At 39.3% G+C, this 19,293-nt stretch overlaps 1 protein-coding gene across 16 annotated transcripts in view; it reads left to right on the forward strand.

The window, feature by feature from the left end:
* The window catches only part of CNKSR2 (connector enhancer of kinase suppressor of Ras 2), a 237,273-nt gene that overhangs the window by 142,527 nt on the left and 75,453 nt on the right, over window positions 1-19,293 (forward strand). For 15 of the 16 annotated variants that reach the window (XM_083501843.1, XM_083501836.1, XM_083501838.1 and 12 more), the window contains 3 exons: window positions 453-572; window positions 8,664-8,723; window positions 13,993-14,061. In XM_083501843.1, the coding sequence (XP_083357969.1) occupies window positions 453-572; window positions 8,664-8,723; window positions 13,993-14,061 (249 nt within the window). The remainder of the gene's footprint in view (window positions 1-452; window positions 573-8,663; window positions 8,724-13,992; window positions 14,062-19,293) is intronic. The other variant, XM_083501840.1, reaches the window with a different exon arrangement.

Raw genomic sequence — 19,293 nt, forward strand, 5'->3', positions numbered from 1 at the left:
TAAATATTTGTAGATTGCATACTGCTATTACAATCTGAAAATATGTACCTTGTTGTATTCTTAAGCCAAGTATTCAAGAAAAAAACCAAGAACAAAATCTAAGTCAGGTCCAGACTGTCTGAACAGTCCTTAAACCATTTTTTACGTGGCACCACCATGGAAGTAGGGATAAGTGTAGAAATGTTGATGCTATTCGAATCCTTTCCCCAATCCTGTTCAGGTAGAAGAATTCCAGGTTTTTTGGATTGTCCTCTAATCATGATCTTTCTAGAATAAGGAACAGGGAGTATGCTTGTTCCCCAAAGAATGATATTCATTGCCACTTAGATAAAATAAGAATTTAATCTGAATATGTAATAATGTATTTTAAAGGCCAAACATGATTACTGTCCACTGTGTTATGAGTTTTCATATTCTTGATTGTTAACGGAAAATACACTTTTTATTTCTAGTGTAAGACACTATCTAGCGTCTGTGACCACATAATCTCACTCTCATCTGATCCTCTTGTGTCTCAATCTGCTCACCTGGAAGTGATCCAGCTGGCAAACATCAAACCAAGCGAAGGGCTGGTAAGATGTACGCAGTTAATCAAAACTGTCATCCAGGAGGAAAGAAATACATTCTACGAATAAGACCTGTATTTGGCATATTTAGTTCTTCTATTTGTAGATGTGATCTTCAGTCAGCTAGTGGAAATTGCATATTAATAATTACTGTATAAAATTCTTAAGGAAATATTGAAAAAAAATAGTAGCAGTGGAAAGCTACCTCTTTAGTACTGTATCTCTAGAGGTTGGTAAGCTTGCAAACCTGTGTCCCTCCTTTACGTCCTGAGTCGCATTAATGAGGAGCTCACAGTGCAATCCTATACATGTCTACTCAGAAGTTGAGTTCAATGGTGCTTACTCCCAGGTAAGTAGGTGCAGGATTGCAACGAGAGGCTCTGAATGCAATCAGATATTTAATGATGTTGCTTCTAGGTTAATAGGTTTAGGCCTGGGATGTGGATTTCTTGCATCCCATAAAATAAATTTATATGTAGCAGCTGAATGTTCTTAAAGAAAACACTTCCATATTGGTTACATAATGCAGGAAAAAAATCCTGGTTAATTTAGGAAAATGTCCCACCCCCTTTTCTAGCAAGATTTATTGATAATGTTGTTACTTATATGAACTCCTTCGGTATATTTACAATAAGTTACGCTTGTTTCCTGGGTTCCTCATATTTGATATGAATGTTTATGCAACAGTTAATAAGCGCTAAGGGTTGTAGCCAAGGCTGAGCAAGTGAAATTCTACTTGTGCAACAAATTTTCAATTTCCTCTCCTACAAGTGTTCCCCCAACCCTCTGCATCTCTTTTTGAGGTTGTGGTGGGGCTGAAGAAGTAGTTCTGTTTTCACATAAAGAAGTCTGATGTACCAGCAGTACTGCAGCATGTGATAAAGCTCAAAGTCTTTATTTTAGTGGATACTTTTTATATGTCACCTGAAGCTTTTTCAGACTGGATACTATTTAAATATTTTCAAAATTTGTTCATACTGTACTTGGTGCACTCTGCCCTGCCCAAACCCTCCATTCCTACTGTAGTACTATACTGCCGTTCATTCGTAATCTCATATTTGTCTCAGTGCCACCAGTTCAGGTAAAGACCATTTTCAGTACCATTGTCTGCTGTTTTTTCCATCTCACATATCGTAACTAATGTTGGTTCTTCATGGTTTCACTGAGATTCATAAACCTTTCCTAATTCAGCTCTCCTTTTATTGTTTTCTTCTTCCAGAAGTGCCCTTTAAGATGTGACCAAAACGATTTTATTTTACTGTAAATTTTCTATGTTTCAAGCCTCTATGGTTGATTTTCTGCTGCTTTGTCGGTTTAGATGGCAAGGTTCTCCATGCATGGAACTGTTTATTCATTATTTGTTTGAACTGTATATGGTACAGTAAAGTTATGCCTCTTAAGAGTACTTCAAGAACAAAAAGTGGATGACAGAAACATTGAATGTGTCTTCAGATTTTTAACTTTTGCCTTTCCCCACTGTATTTTGTAGACAGTAAGCCAAGTGGTATCAATTTCCTGGCAAAACATGTAATTTGGGGATTCTGTAAAGTATTGAGTTGTAATGGTTCACTGCTTATGTAAACTATTTTTGACACCTATCATTGAAAAATGTTTCATGAGCTAAATTTGTGTAAGCTACTTAAATGTCTGCAATAATGATTGCTATAGAAGTGTGAATGGGTGTCTTCAAACCTTGCTATGATTATCATGGGTATTCAGCAGTTTTGAAGGGTCTTCCAGATTTTTGTATGTCGGAAAATGTAAGCAGAACAGCTGGGTAACCAAATTTCCTGTAGAACTTTTGATTTATCTGAAAGCTATTTATCATTTATATAAAAAGCAGGGAACAAGGGCTGCATTTCCATGTAGGGAAACCTTGGGGCCCAGGCCTATGGTGGGCAGAGCAATGAATGACTCTTAACTTTTGCTCAGTAGGCTACATTCCAGCTACACAAATGCCACAGGTTTCTGTGCGCATGTACATGCATCTATCCATCATTGTATCAAGAAAGCAAGATTATTATCACAGTTCAATAATACAGTCAAGCTAGGCAACAGCCCTCTAGGAAAATGTGATGCACAAATGGTGAGGGTTGCAGTCTGGGGTGAGGTCCGAGGGCAGGATAAAGAAGTCGGGGGGGGATCCCATTCATCCTCTGGGCCTGAGATTTCTCACCACTGATCCCCATTTCTTACTGTTGCCAACTGGAAATAATGATAACAGAAGATAAATGAATTACAATAACACATGTTAAAAGAAGGCACGGGCAACAAAGACAAATAAAACCTCTTCAGCTAAGGTATAGGCAATATGAGCTCAAGAAGGATGGAAATAAGGAACAAAGTGAAGCAAATGTTTTTTTTGCCAACCTTTTATTGTGAGTGGTTTTTAGGAACCAAATGGTTGAACTATAGGTGATAAAAACAAGATAGAAACTATGGAAGAGTGGGCAGGAAATGAACTGGCTGCTTATTTTTTAATGAATGCATTTCAGCTTTTATCCCTTTTATATTTGAGGGCTCTAAGGCTTAATTGCTACTGACATTGTTGGGATGTTAGGCATTATTAATTTAGTGCACCATTTGTGATATCAAAGAATATATGTCTTTGCATAGCCTTGCACAATTGCATGCTACTAGGGATATACTTGTCAGTATATGGAAACAGAGGGGCCAGCCTCTGTGGAGAGGGCTTGCAAATCGACAATACTGTGATCAGTGATTAATGTAAGAGGAAGATGTATACCATGTGCAAAGCCTGAGGTAAGGTATAGCTTGCAGAATTTTAAGACACAGGCAAGAAAATAGCTGTAGTGGTTAAGAAGCATCAAGATTCATTCATATGATCAATTTGCAGTTTTTTATCCAGATGGGTTGGTTTGTAGGAGGAGGGTAGAGATTTTACATCACTGGTTTAATTATAATCACTGGTGTGTGTTTCTGTGATCTAGATTCTCAAAATATGAATTGGGCTTGTTTAACTAACACTTGTTTAACCTGTATCGGGGATCATTATGTCACTTTTGCCTGGATTCAGCATTGACCAGCAACTCTATATTTAGTTTTTCTATATTCCAGTTTTGGCTGGAATCTTGATAGAAAAGAAAAGTCAGAGGTGCATTTTTATTATTGTGCTGATAAAACCTAATTTGGCATTCCTGAACAATTAAATTCCCAAGTTCAAACAGCAAGACACAAACTTGAACAGAAAGAGAAAGAGAACAGGATGGACTTGTGGGCATTTTTGAGGGAAGGCAGGGAAATACCAAGTAACCAGTCATCACCATTCTTAAACTTCACAGCTAAGAACCAATGGAAATACAGTGGCAGGTTTTACAGGTAACACCACTAATGTCATATAATCAATTGTATCAGTGGCCACTGAGAAACATATTAGGATTAACCTCTCTAGAATGCTATGTAACAAAATTATTACAGCATAGGTTTATGAATGAACCAGACATCATTCTTACTGTACAATCATGATGATTTGTGATCATGATAGTATCGAGGTGCTTATATGAATGACACTTTCAATACTGGTTGTGCCTGAAAATATTTTAGGGCAAATGTACTTCTTCATTTCTAATCACTATATGCCCATAGCTTCCTGCTGAAATCCTTTCCCCCCACAATTTATTTGGTTTATTGCTGTTCTGATTTTGTTGTGCTGTAGCACAAGAATGCCCCTTGCCCAGCAGTAATAATATGGTAACATTGGAAAGCATTGCAAAGCAATTAATAAAGCAGAATGTATATGAACTGCCTAGTATAAATCCACCACTGATACATTAGTATTGCATCAATGGCATGTTGCAGAATATACCTGCAAAAAGGGTCATTCTAGAGGGGCCCCAAGTTCCTTTTATCAAATGCATTCAGTGCTATCCTCAGTTGATATATGCATACGGATACAGTGGGGGAAATGTAAATAGTGAGAAGCAAATGACATGCAAAATATACAAGCTGTGACAATTATGTTAAAAGTTTAAATATATATATCATAAACATAGAGACCTTTCACAAAGCAGTACTGATTATAACATCCAGACATTGCTAAGTTAATTTACAATTTTTTGACTGTTTCTAATATGTTGTTTAGACAAGACAGCGTTGTTCTCAGACTTGTAAACAACATCTGAGTTTAGTAAATCTCAGTTTTTGAACCATACAGTATCTGGGAATCCAATCAAAATGTTCCTTAAACTAAATCACGCAGGTTACATATTCTCTTTGTAATGTTACTCAAAGTTTTTTTTTACAGAGAGATTAACTGGATTATCTCCTATCAGAACATGATAGGTGCCTCAAAATCTTGGGGATTTATATTACTGAAAGATGCACATTAAAACCCCTTATTCACACTCAGAAGGTGTTCCTGTTTTAAATATGTCAGAGATAAATACTTCACATTTTGCTATTTATGTTCAAGTATAAACCCCAAACACCACTGTGTAGTATGTGGAACAAGTGTTTGGCAATTGTATTATATAGAACAGTTGCCATAGCTTATTTATTTGGTGATACCTTGCCACCTCATAAAGCTTCTGCTAGAAGTCTGCTCATGGGGTGCTCCTGCCATTAGAAGCAGTACAGAAGCTAGGGGCCACAGGAGTAAAGTGATAGCAGCAAAAAATCCTGCACCCATTCCCTACTCCAATGGAAGCCTCTGCTGAATCTGTTTCTTCAATAGACATAACGAGTTACTGTGTTGAACACTAATGAATATCCAAACTATTGTCTTTATTTCATTAAATGACTGTTAGAAAAAAGATAGTCTAAACATAGTTACATCTTATATCCTATTTGTCTGAATAACGCAATTTGTTTTGAAGCTTTTTCTTTTAATATTTAGAAATAAAATAAATCTCTGTGCTTCAAGGAAGATCTTCTGCAGCGCATCCTCCCACCTGTGCCTTTTTTTGCTGTGAATGCTTTAGGTGTTCTGTCTCCCTAGAGTGGACTAATTTGCTTGACATTTCTCATCTTTGCATATTTATGCCCTTATTATCTTCAGAGTAATGACATAAAATTGTCTGTGGCTACGTACCTGAAAAGGGTTATGTGTTTTATGTCATGACTATGAAAATGGAGACATGTCCTATCTTCAGCTATGTTGAACTAACTTGTTTTGAGTTCTGGATTTTCCTTGCTTTATGTGTACTGTTTCAGAAAACAATCAGCTGCCAAATGTCTATTTTTTGTTGTTTTTAAAGTAAAAGCAAGAAATTTGTTTTGGGACACAGGCTACTTAAAGGTAATCTAGCGGCTCTTTATTGGTGCTAGTTATAACTTGATATTTTTACATTAAAAGGATAACAAATTGCTGTTCTTTAGTGCTGGTCCCTTGTGCAAAGCAGGCTGACAAGACTCTAAAGCTCTATATAGTTATAAAGCACTATGGCTCCCCCTGCCCCATTCAAGCCACCAGAGGTCAGACGGTGTACAGATTTGGAGGAAGAATAAAAGAAAAGGGACAAATTGAAGTAACAGTGTCAATGTAATACTGCTGGAAAAAGACTCTATTTTCTTGAGTTTAGCATTTGATACAAGTCTGGATCAAAGCTGTAGTAACACCTAAAATGTACTGCCTGAGGTGGCCCCTCATTCCCATATTAAGGCTAGCCCTGCCTTGCCATGATAACAGAATGCTTTCAGTAATAGTAGCAAAATCAATTTCATCCTGCAGAGAGGTTTGCCTCTGCTGTAAAATCTGTAAAGGTTCTAGAATGTATATTGCATTTTACTGTCATTTCAATTCCATAAAGAAACCGGTGGTTCGATATGGCATGCTTGTGTTGTACTCTGAACACAATTTATCCTCTCTACTCTTCAGTGTCAGCAAAGTTACTCTGTAGGAAATTTACCTTTGTCTTTGATGCTGTTAGTAGATGGCGTAAAAAAATTACATTTACAGCCCATCATCACTTCATGGATTAAAGCTTTCAGGCTCTGTAAGGTCTTGAATATCTTTTTTTTAAAAAAGGGGGAGCTATTTCTGTGAATTCTTCTGGCTCCTCATTGTAAATGATAAAGGGTAATCTTTCAGATATGTGCTCTGCAATGGAAGTAGAACAGCCATTATCCCCCCCCCCCCATTTTATTCTGCACACTGCCTTGAGTGTTTCTTGAGAAAGAGAATAACAGGTGAAGGACACTCCTTTTTTTCTTTAGCAAGTGGCACACCCAAAATGTCAAGCAAATGAGCAAATTATTTCATCATAAAGACCCAGGCCCACAAACAGGAAACCATTAAAAATCATACACAGTGTCAAAAAAATGCAGTTTGTCTCCTCAGAGCCTACTCCAAGAACACACTGAAATGCTCAAAGGTGGAAAATGAAATTGAACACCACATGGGTAATGCTCAATCCACATAAAATGTCCCCTCAAAGGAAAAACCCAGCAAAATCAAATTCTTCCAGATGGACTAGGAGAAGGTGAAAGATTGACTTAATGCCACATTTACGCATCAATGTACGCCTGAACCATACAGACAGCACAGTTGAAGGAGTCATAATACGCTGTGCAAAGCTGGTCAGGAATAGCATCATTTACTGACCAGCCTCTGGGAATCAACCTAAATTCCTCAGCAGATTTTTTGGGGGGCAGTGCCTAAAGGAGGCATTTAGAAGCATTCAGGAGGGCATTGGCCTGCTCCAATTAGCTTTCTACAACTAAAATAAAACAAGATTTCATTACTAAATGCAGTGGTCTAATAATGTGAAGATAATAATATGTAGAAGACCATTAAAACTATTGCCCTCATCTAGAAAATATCATATGGGTTGTTGTAAAAGTGGAAGAGGATCAACTAAAATATGCTTTGGTAGTATCCTGGGGCATGTTGTCTACATTGTGTGATACAAGGTGGAAATATAGTACGATAGAGGAATTTAGCTTCTCCCAGCAACTATTTAATTCCACTTGACTAGAACATTTTTGAATGTGATAATCAATAAAGCACCTTAGATGTAGGTTAGTATTCAACCAGTGTTATAACACATATAAACATTCCCTAGGTCATAAAAATATAGCTCATGTGTTCCATAGAGGCCTCAGTTCATGTACTATTTCTAAAACTAGGCATATTTTATTTATCTTTGTGATCCGTATTAATCAGCAGGTATGAATTGGTTATATACAAATTCTATATATAGTTCTTTGATCAAAATACATTCCTTCCTTTGCAGAATAATACTTTTACTTTATTTGTAGATCTAGTGGGTAAATAGAAGGCTCACAGGTTCTGCAGTTTCGCTGAATTGCTTTTATAGTTTTCAGGTTTTTTTTAATTCTCGACTATATAGTCACTATTTCAGTATCTCAGAATTATGATGTGCCTTTTAAAATATTGGATTTTAAACAATATGAGTTTATACTATTTATGTTACTGAGAAATACATGTAGTGATGTTTTGGTCAGCTGAGCTGGTTTCTAATTATTAACTCAGAAGACTTTGAATTCTAAAAATGTTGGCATCTCAAATCACTTAGAATATCGATGGCATTGTAGTCTCCCCTGTGACTGCCCCCCCCCCCCCGATTTTACAGTTCACTGTGTAAATCTGTATGCACTATGCACAGGATGTGCTTTGATGCAATAGTACCCTGGATTTGCCTATTTCAAGGGATTGTGTTTAGTGTTTATAATGGAGTGCCTATGGATTCTACTTATAAAATGGACACTTTCTCTGGTTATGTTCATATTATAACCTTACACTTGAGATCCGTGAATATGAAATTGTTCCCACCTTAAATAGCTCCACTGACATATAGTTCATTTCAGTTTTGCCGTGTGGATTGGGATTTCCCCCCCATGTCACTACAATATTTTTGCAGTGCTATGAAGTCACCTCTTAATCCACATTGTGAACCATTGCATACAAATGAGTTGCACCTAGAGACACCTGCCGCATCAAATAAAAGGAGCTTACATGTAGTTTCTTCTGACAGAAACACTTGGTATTCCAGTGGCATGTGTTAGTGGTATTACTCAAATGCTGCTAGAGAGATGTTAGATGGGTGAGACGTTTATATTGGATGGCAGTAGTTTGCAAGAACTTTACAATTTTTTCCCATGATGTCTTTTTCTTAGGGTATGTACATTAAATCAACATATGATGGTCTTCATGTAATTACTGGAACAACAGAAAATGTAAGTATTGTTATCAAATTTGCTGCGGTCTGGAACATATTTTTAATCTAAACTTTGGATTGTGATTCCCCTTTTGCTTGCGTACGTGTGTATTAACTGCAAAGGATCAAGAGCATGTTTGGGGAAGGAAGGGGTGCACGTGGGAGAACAGCTTGAAAGAGCTTGGGCTAGAGTCGTGAGAAAGTTAGCTTCAGTAATGCATATAAACTGGACTTTGTTCAAGGGAGGAAAAAGTGTATCACGTCATACCTTGTCGTGAATTAAAGGAAATTTGTCTTAATTCACATAGGATTTTGTGCTGTAGTTTGCTGTGGTGCAGTAAACACATTTCCTATCTAATAATGTTTTTGGTTTTTTTATTGGAAATCAAATAATATTAAAAGCTGATAAGTTAATATCTCATCTAAGCAGCACACACAACCTTTCATGGCTTCTTTGTTTATAAAACTAGAGGTAATGTCACCAGATTCGAAGTCATTGTACCAACTACTGAGAGTTTGAGAAAGGATAGTCACTCTTGCAGACATTCACCTCTACACATATAGTAGCCATTTTCAGACTTATGCTTATTCATTTGTGTTGTATGAGAGGTATTCTCTAGGTTCCTCTAAAGGACAGAAGCCACCTTCTTACGAAGGAAACTCAAACTGCTGAAAATATCTGAAAATAGAATTTCCAATGACATTCTTAAATCAACCATAGAATTCTTCTTCCCATACTCCACCAGAAGTGGAGTTAAACTTCAAGTCACCAATAGTAGTGTTTGTACATTGTTTACTATACAGTGGTACCTCGTGTTAAGAACTTACCGTATTTTTCGTCCCATAGGACGCACCTAGTTTTTTTGGGGGGGAATAAAGGGGGGGAAATTTTCTTTATTCCCCCCCCCCCAGACCAGGTCGGGGAATCCAAACCAGGTCAGGGAACAGCGGGATGGCGGCGCTCCGCCTCCCCGCTGTCCCCCGAGCTTGTGGGGCTGGCGCTGGGGAGAAGCGCAGGGCGCTCTGCTTCAGCACTGTGGGAACTCCCGCGGGCTCCCCAGGCTTGTTGATTGCTTCCTGAAGCCTGGAGAGCGAGAGGGGTCGGTGCGCACCGACCCCTCTCGCTCTCCAAGCTTCAGCGAAAGCCTGCATTCGCCCCATAGGACGCACGCAGATTTCCCCTTCATTTCTGGAGGGGAAAAAGTGTGTCCTATCAGGCGAAAAATACGGTAATTTGTTCTGGAGGTCCGTTCTTAACCTGAAACTGTTCTTAACCTGAAGCACCACTTTAGCTAATGGGGCCTCCCGCTGCTGCCGCACCACTGCTGCACGATTTCAGTTCTTATCCTGAAGCAAAGTTCTTAACCCGAGGTACTACTTCTGGGTTAGCGGAGTCTGTAACCTGAAGTGTCTGTAACCCGAGGTACCACTGTAGTTGGAAAGCTCCTGCCACTACAGTTTCCCACAGGAAAATACATGAGGGTTTCCAACAGGTGTTCTACTGTAGGTTAGGGGCACAGCCCACCACCGAAATGCTGCGACGCTTTGCATTCCTGGTACTTAATGTGCATGTCAGTAAACTAGTAACACACTCCATCCTGTGTCAGTTTGGCATGCATGCTCACACAATTGCCTTGCTTCTCTATAGTAAAAACTTCATTGAAACTGCCTTGATTGAAGCTTCTGTTGGGATGAAAGTCACATCACAGTGACTAACAAGATCCTCTGATCAGTCCCTTTATCTAATCAACATGACTAATCACAGTGATAGGTCTGAGTTCTTGCAAATTTAGTTGAGGCTATAAGTGAGTTACTAATGTGCGTGGAGCAGAACAATATGAACAATTACAGCCTTCCATAGTTCTGCTGAAGCAGTTTCCATTGTCAAACTGAATAATAATAATATGGTTAAACTGAATAATCTCCCATATGTGTAAACATAATTTATTTGAACTGTGACCGGTATCAATATAATAGTAATACTTTCCATGTATTGCTCTCAACATAATTTGTCACTTAATAAAACATCTGCACAGATATTGATAATACATTTTTAGAACGAGTCCATAGATTGATGCTGTTGGTGGTGTTTAATATTTAGTGCTCTCAGAGCAAAATAATTGAAAAAAATCCATAATATATAGTACTACTTGCCTTGTTTTATAAATATTAAAAGCATTTATTCCATAAGGGCTAAGTTATATTTGGAGGAAATGTAAAGTGGTTTCTAGTTTGCCTTAATAGATATCATTACACTGCAGTCTAATTAAATTCAATGTGATTAGAGCTTCTTCAAGAGCAGCCCCATATCCAGCCCATTGCAGTAGTTTAAGTAGGAGGTCGCTTGAGCATGGACAACTGGGACCAGGCTATTCTAGTCCAGGAACAACTGTAGATGGCAGTTTATCCTAAAATGGGCATAATTCTCCTGGCCACAGAAGCCACTTGAGACCCCAGTTCCAAGATGGGATTCACGTGCCAAACCACTTGCACCATGAGGCTTTCCTCCCTCTCCCTTTCCATTATTGGCTCCAGGAAGTGGTGGTCATGAGAACCCTCAGAACGGTGTGCAGGGGCAGGGGAGGGAATTGTTCTATCTGGTAATCTGATATACTTGAACGGATGGAACATTTGTAATATTGTGACATTGAATTCTACTCCATTAGTACTTCCAGTGCTCAAAATTTCTTTTTGAGGGAGAGTGCAATCCCTCCCAGACCCGATGATGTACCTAATTCCCAGACACAGGAACCACCTACCATAGCACCTCCCTCATAACCAGTATTCAACCTCAGTTTACTGGCCCCCATCCAGCTCTTCACTGCTTTCAGACACCGATCCAACACCTTCACAGCCTGTCCTGATTCAGATGGAATAGATAGAGCTGCATGTCATCAGCATACAAATGGTACTTTGCCCTCATCCCTGCATGACAGCTCCCAGTGGTGGGTGAATAAAAATCTAAAAAACAACACATCCATAAAAATAGGTGAAGCAGATCCTACCTCATGGCTAAGAAGGGAGAATTAGAGATTCGACAGTAGTTTTTTTAAATCCCTGGATCCAGGGAGGGCTTTTTCAAGACATGCCTTTCCATAAGCCCTTTCCAGGAAGTGGGGATAACTCCCTTCTATAAAGACGCAACCACTCCCTGCATCAGTCAAGTCAGTCCACTCCTACCATATTTTATTAGCCTTGATGGGCAAGGATTGAGACGGCATATAGTCACCCTCACTTTCAGGCTCCTATCCATGTCATCAGGCTGCGACAACTGAAACTGATCACACAAACTGAAACTAAACCATGATCCTGGGATCTCCAATGGGACTAGAATAAGCGTGACTACAGTGTGCTGTATTGGCACAATAATAGCCAATGTCTGTTACTAGATTGTAAGATCAGTTGTAATATTGTGAAGCATTCAAACAACTTGAATCTAGTGGTGGTAATCTCACTAGAGGGTTTGAGTGTTGCAAACGACATAGATCATAACAGTTTCCAGCCTTACATTTAGTTTTTGCTGTGTGTGGCATGTGCCATTTTAGAAGCTATATCCCACTTCTTTCTCACGCAGGTTGTTGCTTTACTTGCATGCATAATTTGAAAATAAAGTGTCTTGTTTGTTCAGAACTACTGGTTTTACTCAGTGCAGATTGAGTAAAACTTGTACAAATAATGGACTAAGTTTTCTCTAACTGTGTGATATCCCCACCATTTTTAGAAGTAAGAACCCTACCGCATGCTTTAGTCCCGTTCATTTCAATTCGCCATGGGAATGCTTCATTTTCTCTGGATTTTGATCTGAATCCTTCGAGTCAGTCCATCCTGAGTTTAAGCTGCATTGATTTAAAATGTTTAACTTTTGCCCAGTTGCTATCCACAGTGTTTTGTATTATCACTGCATTTTTAGAAATCTTCCAACTTCTAGAGGACAGAAGTAGGAATTGATATAAATGCCTTCTGATCATAGTACTTAAATTGAACTCCTGGTGTTCTGGGTTTTCTGTGGTGAAGAGAAATGAGTGTCTGTGTTTACTTGCACTGGAAAATGATTTATTAAACTTCAGGGAAAAATATATTATGTGATTATCTTAAAAACTATTGCAGTTAGGTGAGAATTTGGGACATTTTGTGTATTCCATGGATCACCACTCTTTGTGCCCTTGCACACAGAGCACCTTTGTCCAGTGGCACAGCAGACCTGGAGCAGCAGGGGAGGAGTCAACCTCTCATGGCACCCTTGAAAGATCCCATGGTTCTCATGAGGGGCTGATCCACTGAGTGCTTAAAAGCCTCAACTGCACAGCAGTCAGGGTCATTATCTTGTAGAAGAGTTTTGTTTTTAAGTCACTGAATGTTCTACATGAGTGGTTTTCAGACTTACCACATCCAGGGAACCATTTCTGTTAATTTATGAGCTCAAGGATCTTTGTAAAATTCCTGTTGTTTTGAATGATTCAGGATGCATGTTCTAGGGAACACTTTCAGTACTCGTGGGTGCCCTCTATATCGGTCCTGAATTAAGAGTGCACCAGGACTTTCAACACCCATAAACACACACCATGCAGTCTAAGGAAAGATCAATAATGGCAGAGAAGCTGTTTTGGGGGCATCTTGTCAGAATAGTTGAACGCTACCCTGCTTGGATCACAAAACCCTTCTAGAGATTTTGTGAGTACTCAGTGGACACACAAAACTCAGTGTGTTTGTATTTTCTCTCCTTGTCTTGCAGCCCCCCTCAAGGAAAACGAGGGGGGGTTGTATCTGTTAGCAATAGGGAGTACTGCCCCCCATCCATTCATCTTGAGGAAAAAGCTACATGAAATGTGCCTCTCTGGCTTGACGTAATGCTGCATGTCTCATTTATAACTGGGAAATGGAGGCTTGTAGTCCAGCCCATGATTCCTCAGTGAGGAATAACACTGTGTTATTTGATCCAGATTATGTCCTCTTCTAGACTTTTAAGGCTCACTGAGAAAGTCTGGTGTTGTCCCATCACAAGTTCAAAACACCCAGCACACTCAAAGGGCCTTAGAGCACTCCCATATTATTACCATAGTAGCTCACTGAGCTGTTGTCTGTGCAAATAACTTGTTCCACTTGAAGCCTTCTATATGTTGCCAGGACTGTAGCATTGAAAAAGAGAAATATTTTACTTCCTGGAAAATATAAATACAGTATAGAGAACTAACACAGAGTGCATAGCTTAATAATCTTGCTTTTGCGAAAGGAGAGATGATAGCCAGTAAGGATTGTATTCTTTATCATCTCTTTTATTTTAAATTCAGTCACCTGCAGATCGATGTAAGAAAATCCATGCTGGAGATGAAGTGATCCAAGTTAACCACCAAACTGTGGTAGGTATGATTGAATTCTGTATCACTTGAAGATGATGGTGTATCAGCAACACATGTTAAAATGTGTTGTTTTACTGGTTTTAGTAGCTTTTGCATGAGAGATTTAAAAAAGACTCTGTAATTTTTGTGTATTTAAAAAATTAGTGTGGAAGTGAAATGTGTGTAAGACTACCAGTTTCTCATAATATTTACTAATACCAAATTTAGGTGGTTGAAAGCCTATTGGTTTGGAAACAAAGCAGAGCCACAAAAAATAAGGTAGTGGTTTCTCTATACTTAATGGCCTGCATAGATACACAGAAGTGTAAATTAAAGGCTAGGGCTGTAAATAGCCCTCTCAAGGATCTGTGAGCTTCAAGAACATACAGAATGTTGAAGTTTCAGCCGAGTGAGTGAAGTGGGAAGAAGAGGGAATTAGTCTGATCCTTATCCTAGATTAGGGGTGGGGTGGATGCATCCCATAAAAAACTGTAAAATGCTCACGTATGTGGCTGAGAGCCATCCCATCTCTTACTATGTTGCTCAGTGGGTTGTCCATTTGCTTTTCTCACCCCTTGAAACTCTCTCCATGAGGCCTGAGGTACAGGACTCCTATTTCAGCTGTCTGGAATGCTAAGCAAGAAACCTGTGTATCAAACAGGTATCTCTTTGGAGTTAACACAGGTTAAACCATTTCCTCTCTCTTTTGGTCATTTACACATTGCTTTAATATAGCATGAGTTCAATACATTTACTCACATTTAATATTCTATAATTTAGAATATTTTATTCTGAAGTGCTTTATTTATATTCACATAATTTTAAACTGCACTTTCATATCAGTCTCAGTCAGTTTTATTGCACATAGCCAAAGGCTGCCGCAATGTACACAGAATGTGCACTTTCATATGAAAATATCACAAGGCAGTATAAGAACTGAAAAGACAGTGTCACACTGAAAATAATTAAAACATCAAACACATTAGTAAGAGCTTAGGTTGAAAGTGTGTCTGAAGAGAGTTTTTAGAAGACATCTAAAAACAAGGTATGGCTCCTGCTGAAGCCTCTATTGACAAGGAGATCCAAAGGGCATAGTCTGCCACATAAAAAGCTCGGCACTTGTTAAAGGCGAGCCCAACCTAAGGGGCATGGAGGTTTACCAAATGTGCCCCATAGGAACACAACAGTGATCAAGACAGATCATAATTACAGTAAAACTGTACAGGGAAAGTAATATTTGTAGGAATTGCTATCCTTAAGAGTAATTCTGAAGCATCATAGGATGAGACTGCCATAGGACAGCTTTCATAGCTACACAGGCTGGGCAATTTTTGTTGGGTTCACGGTTGGGAATGGAAGGATTAAGCACTCTTCCCATGCACTGTGGTCCCCTTCCTGCCTCTTAAACCCCTCCCCCCCGTGTGTCACATGTAGTTTTTTCCTGTAGGGGTTTCTTTACACAGTCTAAATGGTGCAAAAACCTAGATTAGGAAGGGTATGGGATAGATTCTGGGATTGTCACTCATTGCACCCCAATTGGCAATATGAGAAAGACTGTGCTGCTGTTTGGGATGGAGGGCACCTTTCTGGATGAGAAGTAGAGTATCAGATGGACACTAGTTGTGGGGGGGGGGATTTCCCTGATTGCTGCTATTTGACCTGTTTATTGAGCATTCTATTCTGATTTGTTTGTGGGAAGGTTTAAAACATCACATCAAGCAATTGTTACTCCATACTTTCCAGTTTATTTAACCATCACTTTGCTTACTGCAAAAAGTCTAACTTGCGGGGCTGGGGGATAGGTTTGCCATAAAGTGATTGAATCCCACCTGCACAATAGCAACTGTCTTGAAGTGCCCTCTTTATTAGAAGCTGTTAGTAGGAGGATTCCTCCTGAAGGTGAGAAAGGCAAGCGAAATATGTTTTAAGTGGTCTTTGAACTTTTCTCTGGTCTGCTGAGTCAAGTTGAGATTCAGCTCTATGGGAAATTGCAGTGGTAGGATATACATGCCACAGCAGTGTGAGAAATTCTGTCTTAGTAAGTTGGAGACTAATACTTTAATTCTTTACAAAGAGAGTTGGGCAAGATTATTTAGATAACATTGCAGGAATGTAAGGTACTTGTCTTTAACATCTAATGTAAAGAACATTGGATTGGCTATGAGTGCTGTGAACTTAACTATAGTTATCTGTTAAGGGATGTAAAATCCAAACAGGTAAACTTGTGAAGCTAATTTAGCATAGTTTTTCTTACCATTCTGCAAGGTTGATGTTCAGTGTTTTGCAGAACATATCAAAACTGAGGAAAGCAACACCAAAAATCAGTTATGTCTGGCAAAGGAGTATAGCCAGGACACACAATAAAGGAGTCACAGCTGCACTTTTTGAAGGACAAAGCCTGTTAGCCCACAGGACTAGAGAAGCAGGCTGGGAAAAAGAGGTGCATGTTTGGGCCCCACCAACACCAAGCTCACCTTTTGCATGCCTGGTATTAACTTTCAAGTTAGATGCAAAAGTGGAGAAGCTTACAGGTCTAAGCCCCACACCCACACTACACATTCCCTAAAGCAGCTTCCAGGTACTCAACAACAGCTACCAGTCTACAGATTCAACTGGGGCTAAAGGGATTGCCTGACTAGTCCTTGCTCTGTGGAACAACATATGTGTCAAATGTAGGACCTGTTCTATGAAGAACATAGGAAGTCCTTCGGCTGTTGGCCCAAGTAGTACAATAGCTCTCCAGGGTTTCTTGCAAGGTTCTCTCTCCCAGTCCTACCTGGAGATGCCAAGGATATACTGTACCACTGAGTTATGGCCCACTAGAAAAGGTGGGGGAAAGTCTCCCACATTGCGCACTTGAAAGCATATGCAGTCTCCAAGGACCAAACTAGATGTATATTAAATGCCTGTTTGCACTTACATGTACAACCCTTTCGTTCCCTGATGTGGTCTGACAAGATATTGCTCCTTTGAAGCTGTTATTTACAGCTGAAGAAAGCCCTCTATTGGGTATTGCTTCAGAGTTGATTTAGTAAGCAGCAGCTGCCTCGGGGCTATGTTCATTTGTGCTCTTTATAGTATTGGGAGAGGGGAATGTCTTTAAGGCTGTTGGGAGGACTGCAACAAGACCCAAGAGGGATAGTAATGGTCGGTAGCTGCAACATGTAGTCTGTAGAGGTTGGTGAGCATCAGTGAGAGAGAGCTGCCACCTGTGCACTCATCCGTGTTCCTCCTTGAACTACTTTATGTTTTGGGGAGGTTGGGAGAGACTCATCACTAAAGCTACAATTTTTCCTACGCTGAATGGAGCAGTAGTATAAAGCTTTGCTCAGCACCTGCTTGTTCTGCTCCATGTGGCCAGGCTGCTCTCCTGAATTGCAAAAGGGTACATTAGGTTCTGAGTAGCCATACAATTATTGAAGAGGAGTGCCTGGCATTTATCAGTGTTTGAAGGCTGATAACCTCTAGCCAATCCCCTTTCTGAAGAATGCATGTTTTTGGTGTCCTGTGTGGAACCATTGCTGCTAGCTGATGAGCCAGGAAGCATTGATTATGCCACACAATTGAACTAAATTATTGTTGACAATATTGCAGACATGGGGAGATATATGCTGCAGTCTCTCTCTTCCCACCACCTTTGCTTATCTATGTGGGATGTATTCTTGTATCCCCAGCTGGCGTAATAGAGCAGAAGTTCCTGCTGTGGAAGGGAGATGATCCTGCAGCAGAGTACTTGTAAGGGGTCTGAGATAAGTGGCATTAATAGTGTGTTCTTCCTCTATTTGTTTTGAAACCAGGCTGTTTGTATAAAGTGTAGTATTTTATCATAGAGCCAATCACCAAAGTTCCCTCCAAGGGTATATGACATGAAACTAGATGTGATACCAAGTGTCTGGTCATCTGAGCTGTGGAATCTGTTTTTAAGGATTTATATTATGTTGTGGATTTGTTGTGATTGAGTGCAGAGTTGGTTGCAATTCTATACACTATTGTGATGGTGTGGACAAAGCAGAAGGAAGTGAAGGGGCAATGTATTTTGGCTCTGCCTTGCTCTCAGTAGAAGTTTTGCTTTGCTTCTTTTGACTTCCACCTGCCTTGAATATAGCCCATTTCCATCCCCCAAGGCAGTACAATTGAAGTGAAGCAGTACTGGGGAGAAGCTGCTGTAGCACCAGGTCCCTGCAGTAGTATTAACTTGAAGATCCATTGGCCATGAGGCCAATAGGCCCCTAAGTCAGTACTCTTGTTTATAATGGCAGTGAGGTTATTCTTACAATAAATCATTTCTGTTTTGCTGCCAAGGGAATGATATCAGTTTAGAGACAAATGCTAAGGATTAATTCCAATGCCAATTTTGCACTACAAATAGTTTGATACCTTGTATAGCCATACTATAGGTTTTCGGAATTGCACACAATTGCAAACTGTGCATCAGTTTGTATATGCTGAATGTGGCGTAATGGTTGAGAGTGTAAGCTTTCAGTTGGAATTAGCTAGCTGATTCTTGTTAGCATGCAAGAGGTCATAGTAGATATTTGAATTTTTCTTGCAGTTCCAGATATGCAGTTGAATGAATTGGAAGATTTTATACACTTGAATTAGTTAAAGTTCTGCCTAATTATAAAATAATTCCCATGTAATACATAGCCAAGATATATTCTGTCAATTGTGTATAATTTAGTTTAATGCAGTAATAGTATGCAACAATACAAAAATTAGTTTTTCTGCTTATTACTATGAATTAATGATGGTGTGGCAGTGCAAACAACCTCCAAGTATACAAATTAATATTAGAAAATTTATGAATCTTGCATTGATATAACAATGTTATAGCTAATTCAGACTTCAGTTTACTATGAAACAATGCAATCTTGCAGCAACAACAGTTGAAGAAACAGTCATCAGAATATTTGCTGAACTCAGTGGACTTTGGGCTACAATCTGTATTTGCTGGAATATTTCCTGCCTGCCCTTATTTAATTAAATAAAACTGCATGCATTGCATGCTGGATTGTTCACTGATCACCCTTTTGTTCAACCAAGTAAAACAACTGAAGGTGAGATCCAACTAAATCATTCTCAGAGTAGACCGATGGAAAGCAAAGGACTTAAGATACTTAACACTTATTACAGTGGATTGATTAGTCTGAGTATGACTAATATTGGATATCAACCTGAATCGGGGTGGGGAACTCCAGGCCTGGGGACTGAATGTGGTCCTGCAGGCCTCTTTTCTGATACCATAAGTTGCCA

This window comes from Podarcis liolepis (genome assembly GCF_965112155.1).
Source record: "Podarcis liolepis genome assembly, chromosome: 4".
NCBI classification, from domain to species: Eukaryota; Metazoa; Chordata; class Lepidosauria; order Squamata; family Lacertidae; genus Podarcis; species Podarcis liolepis.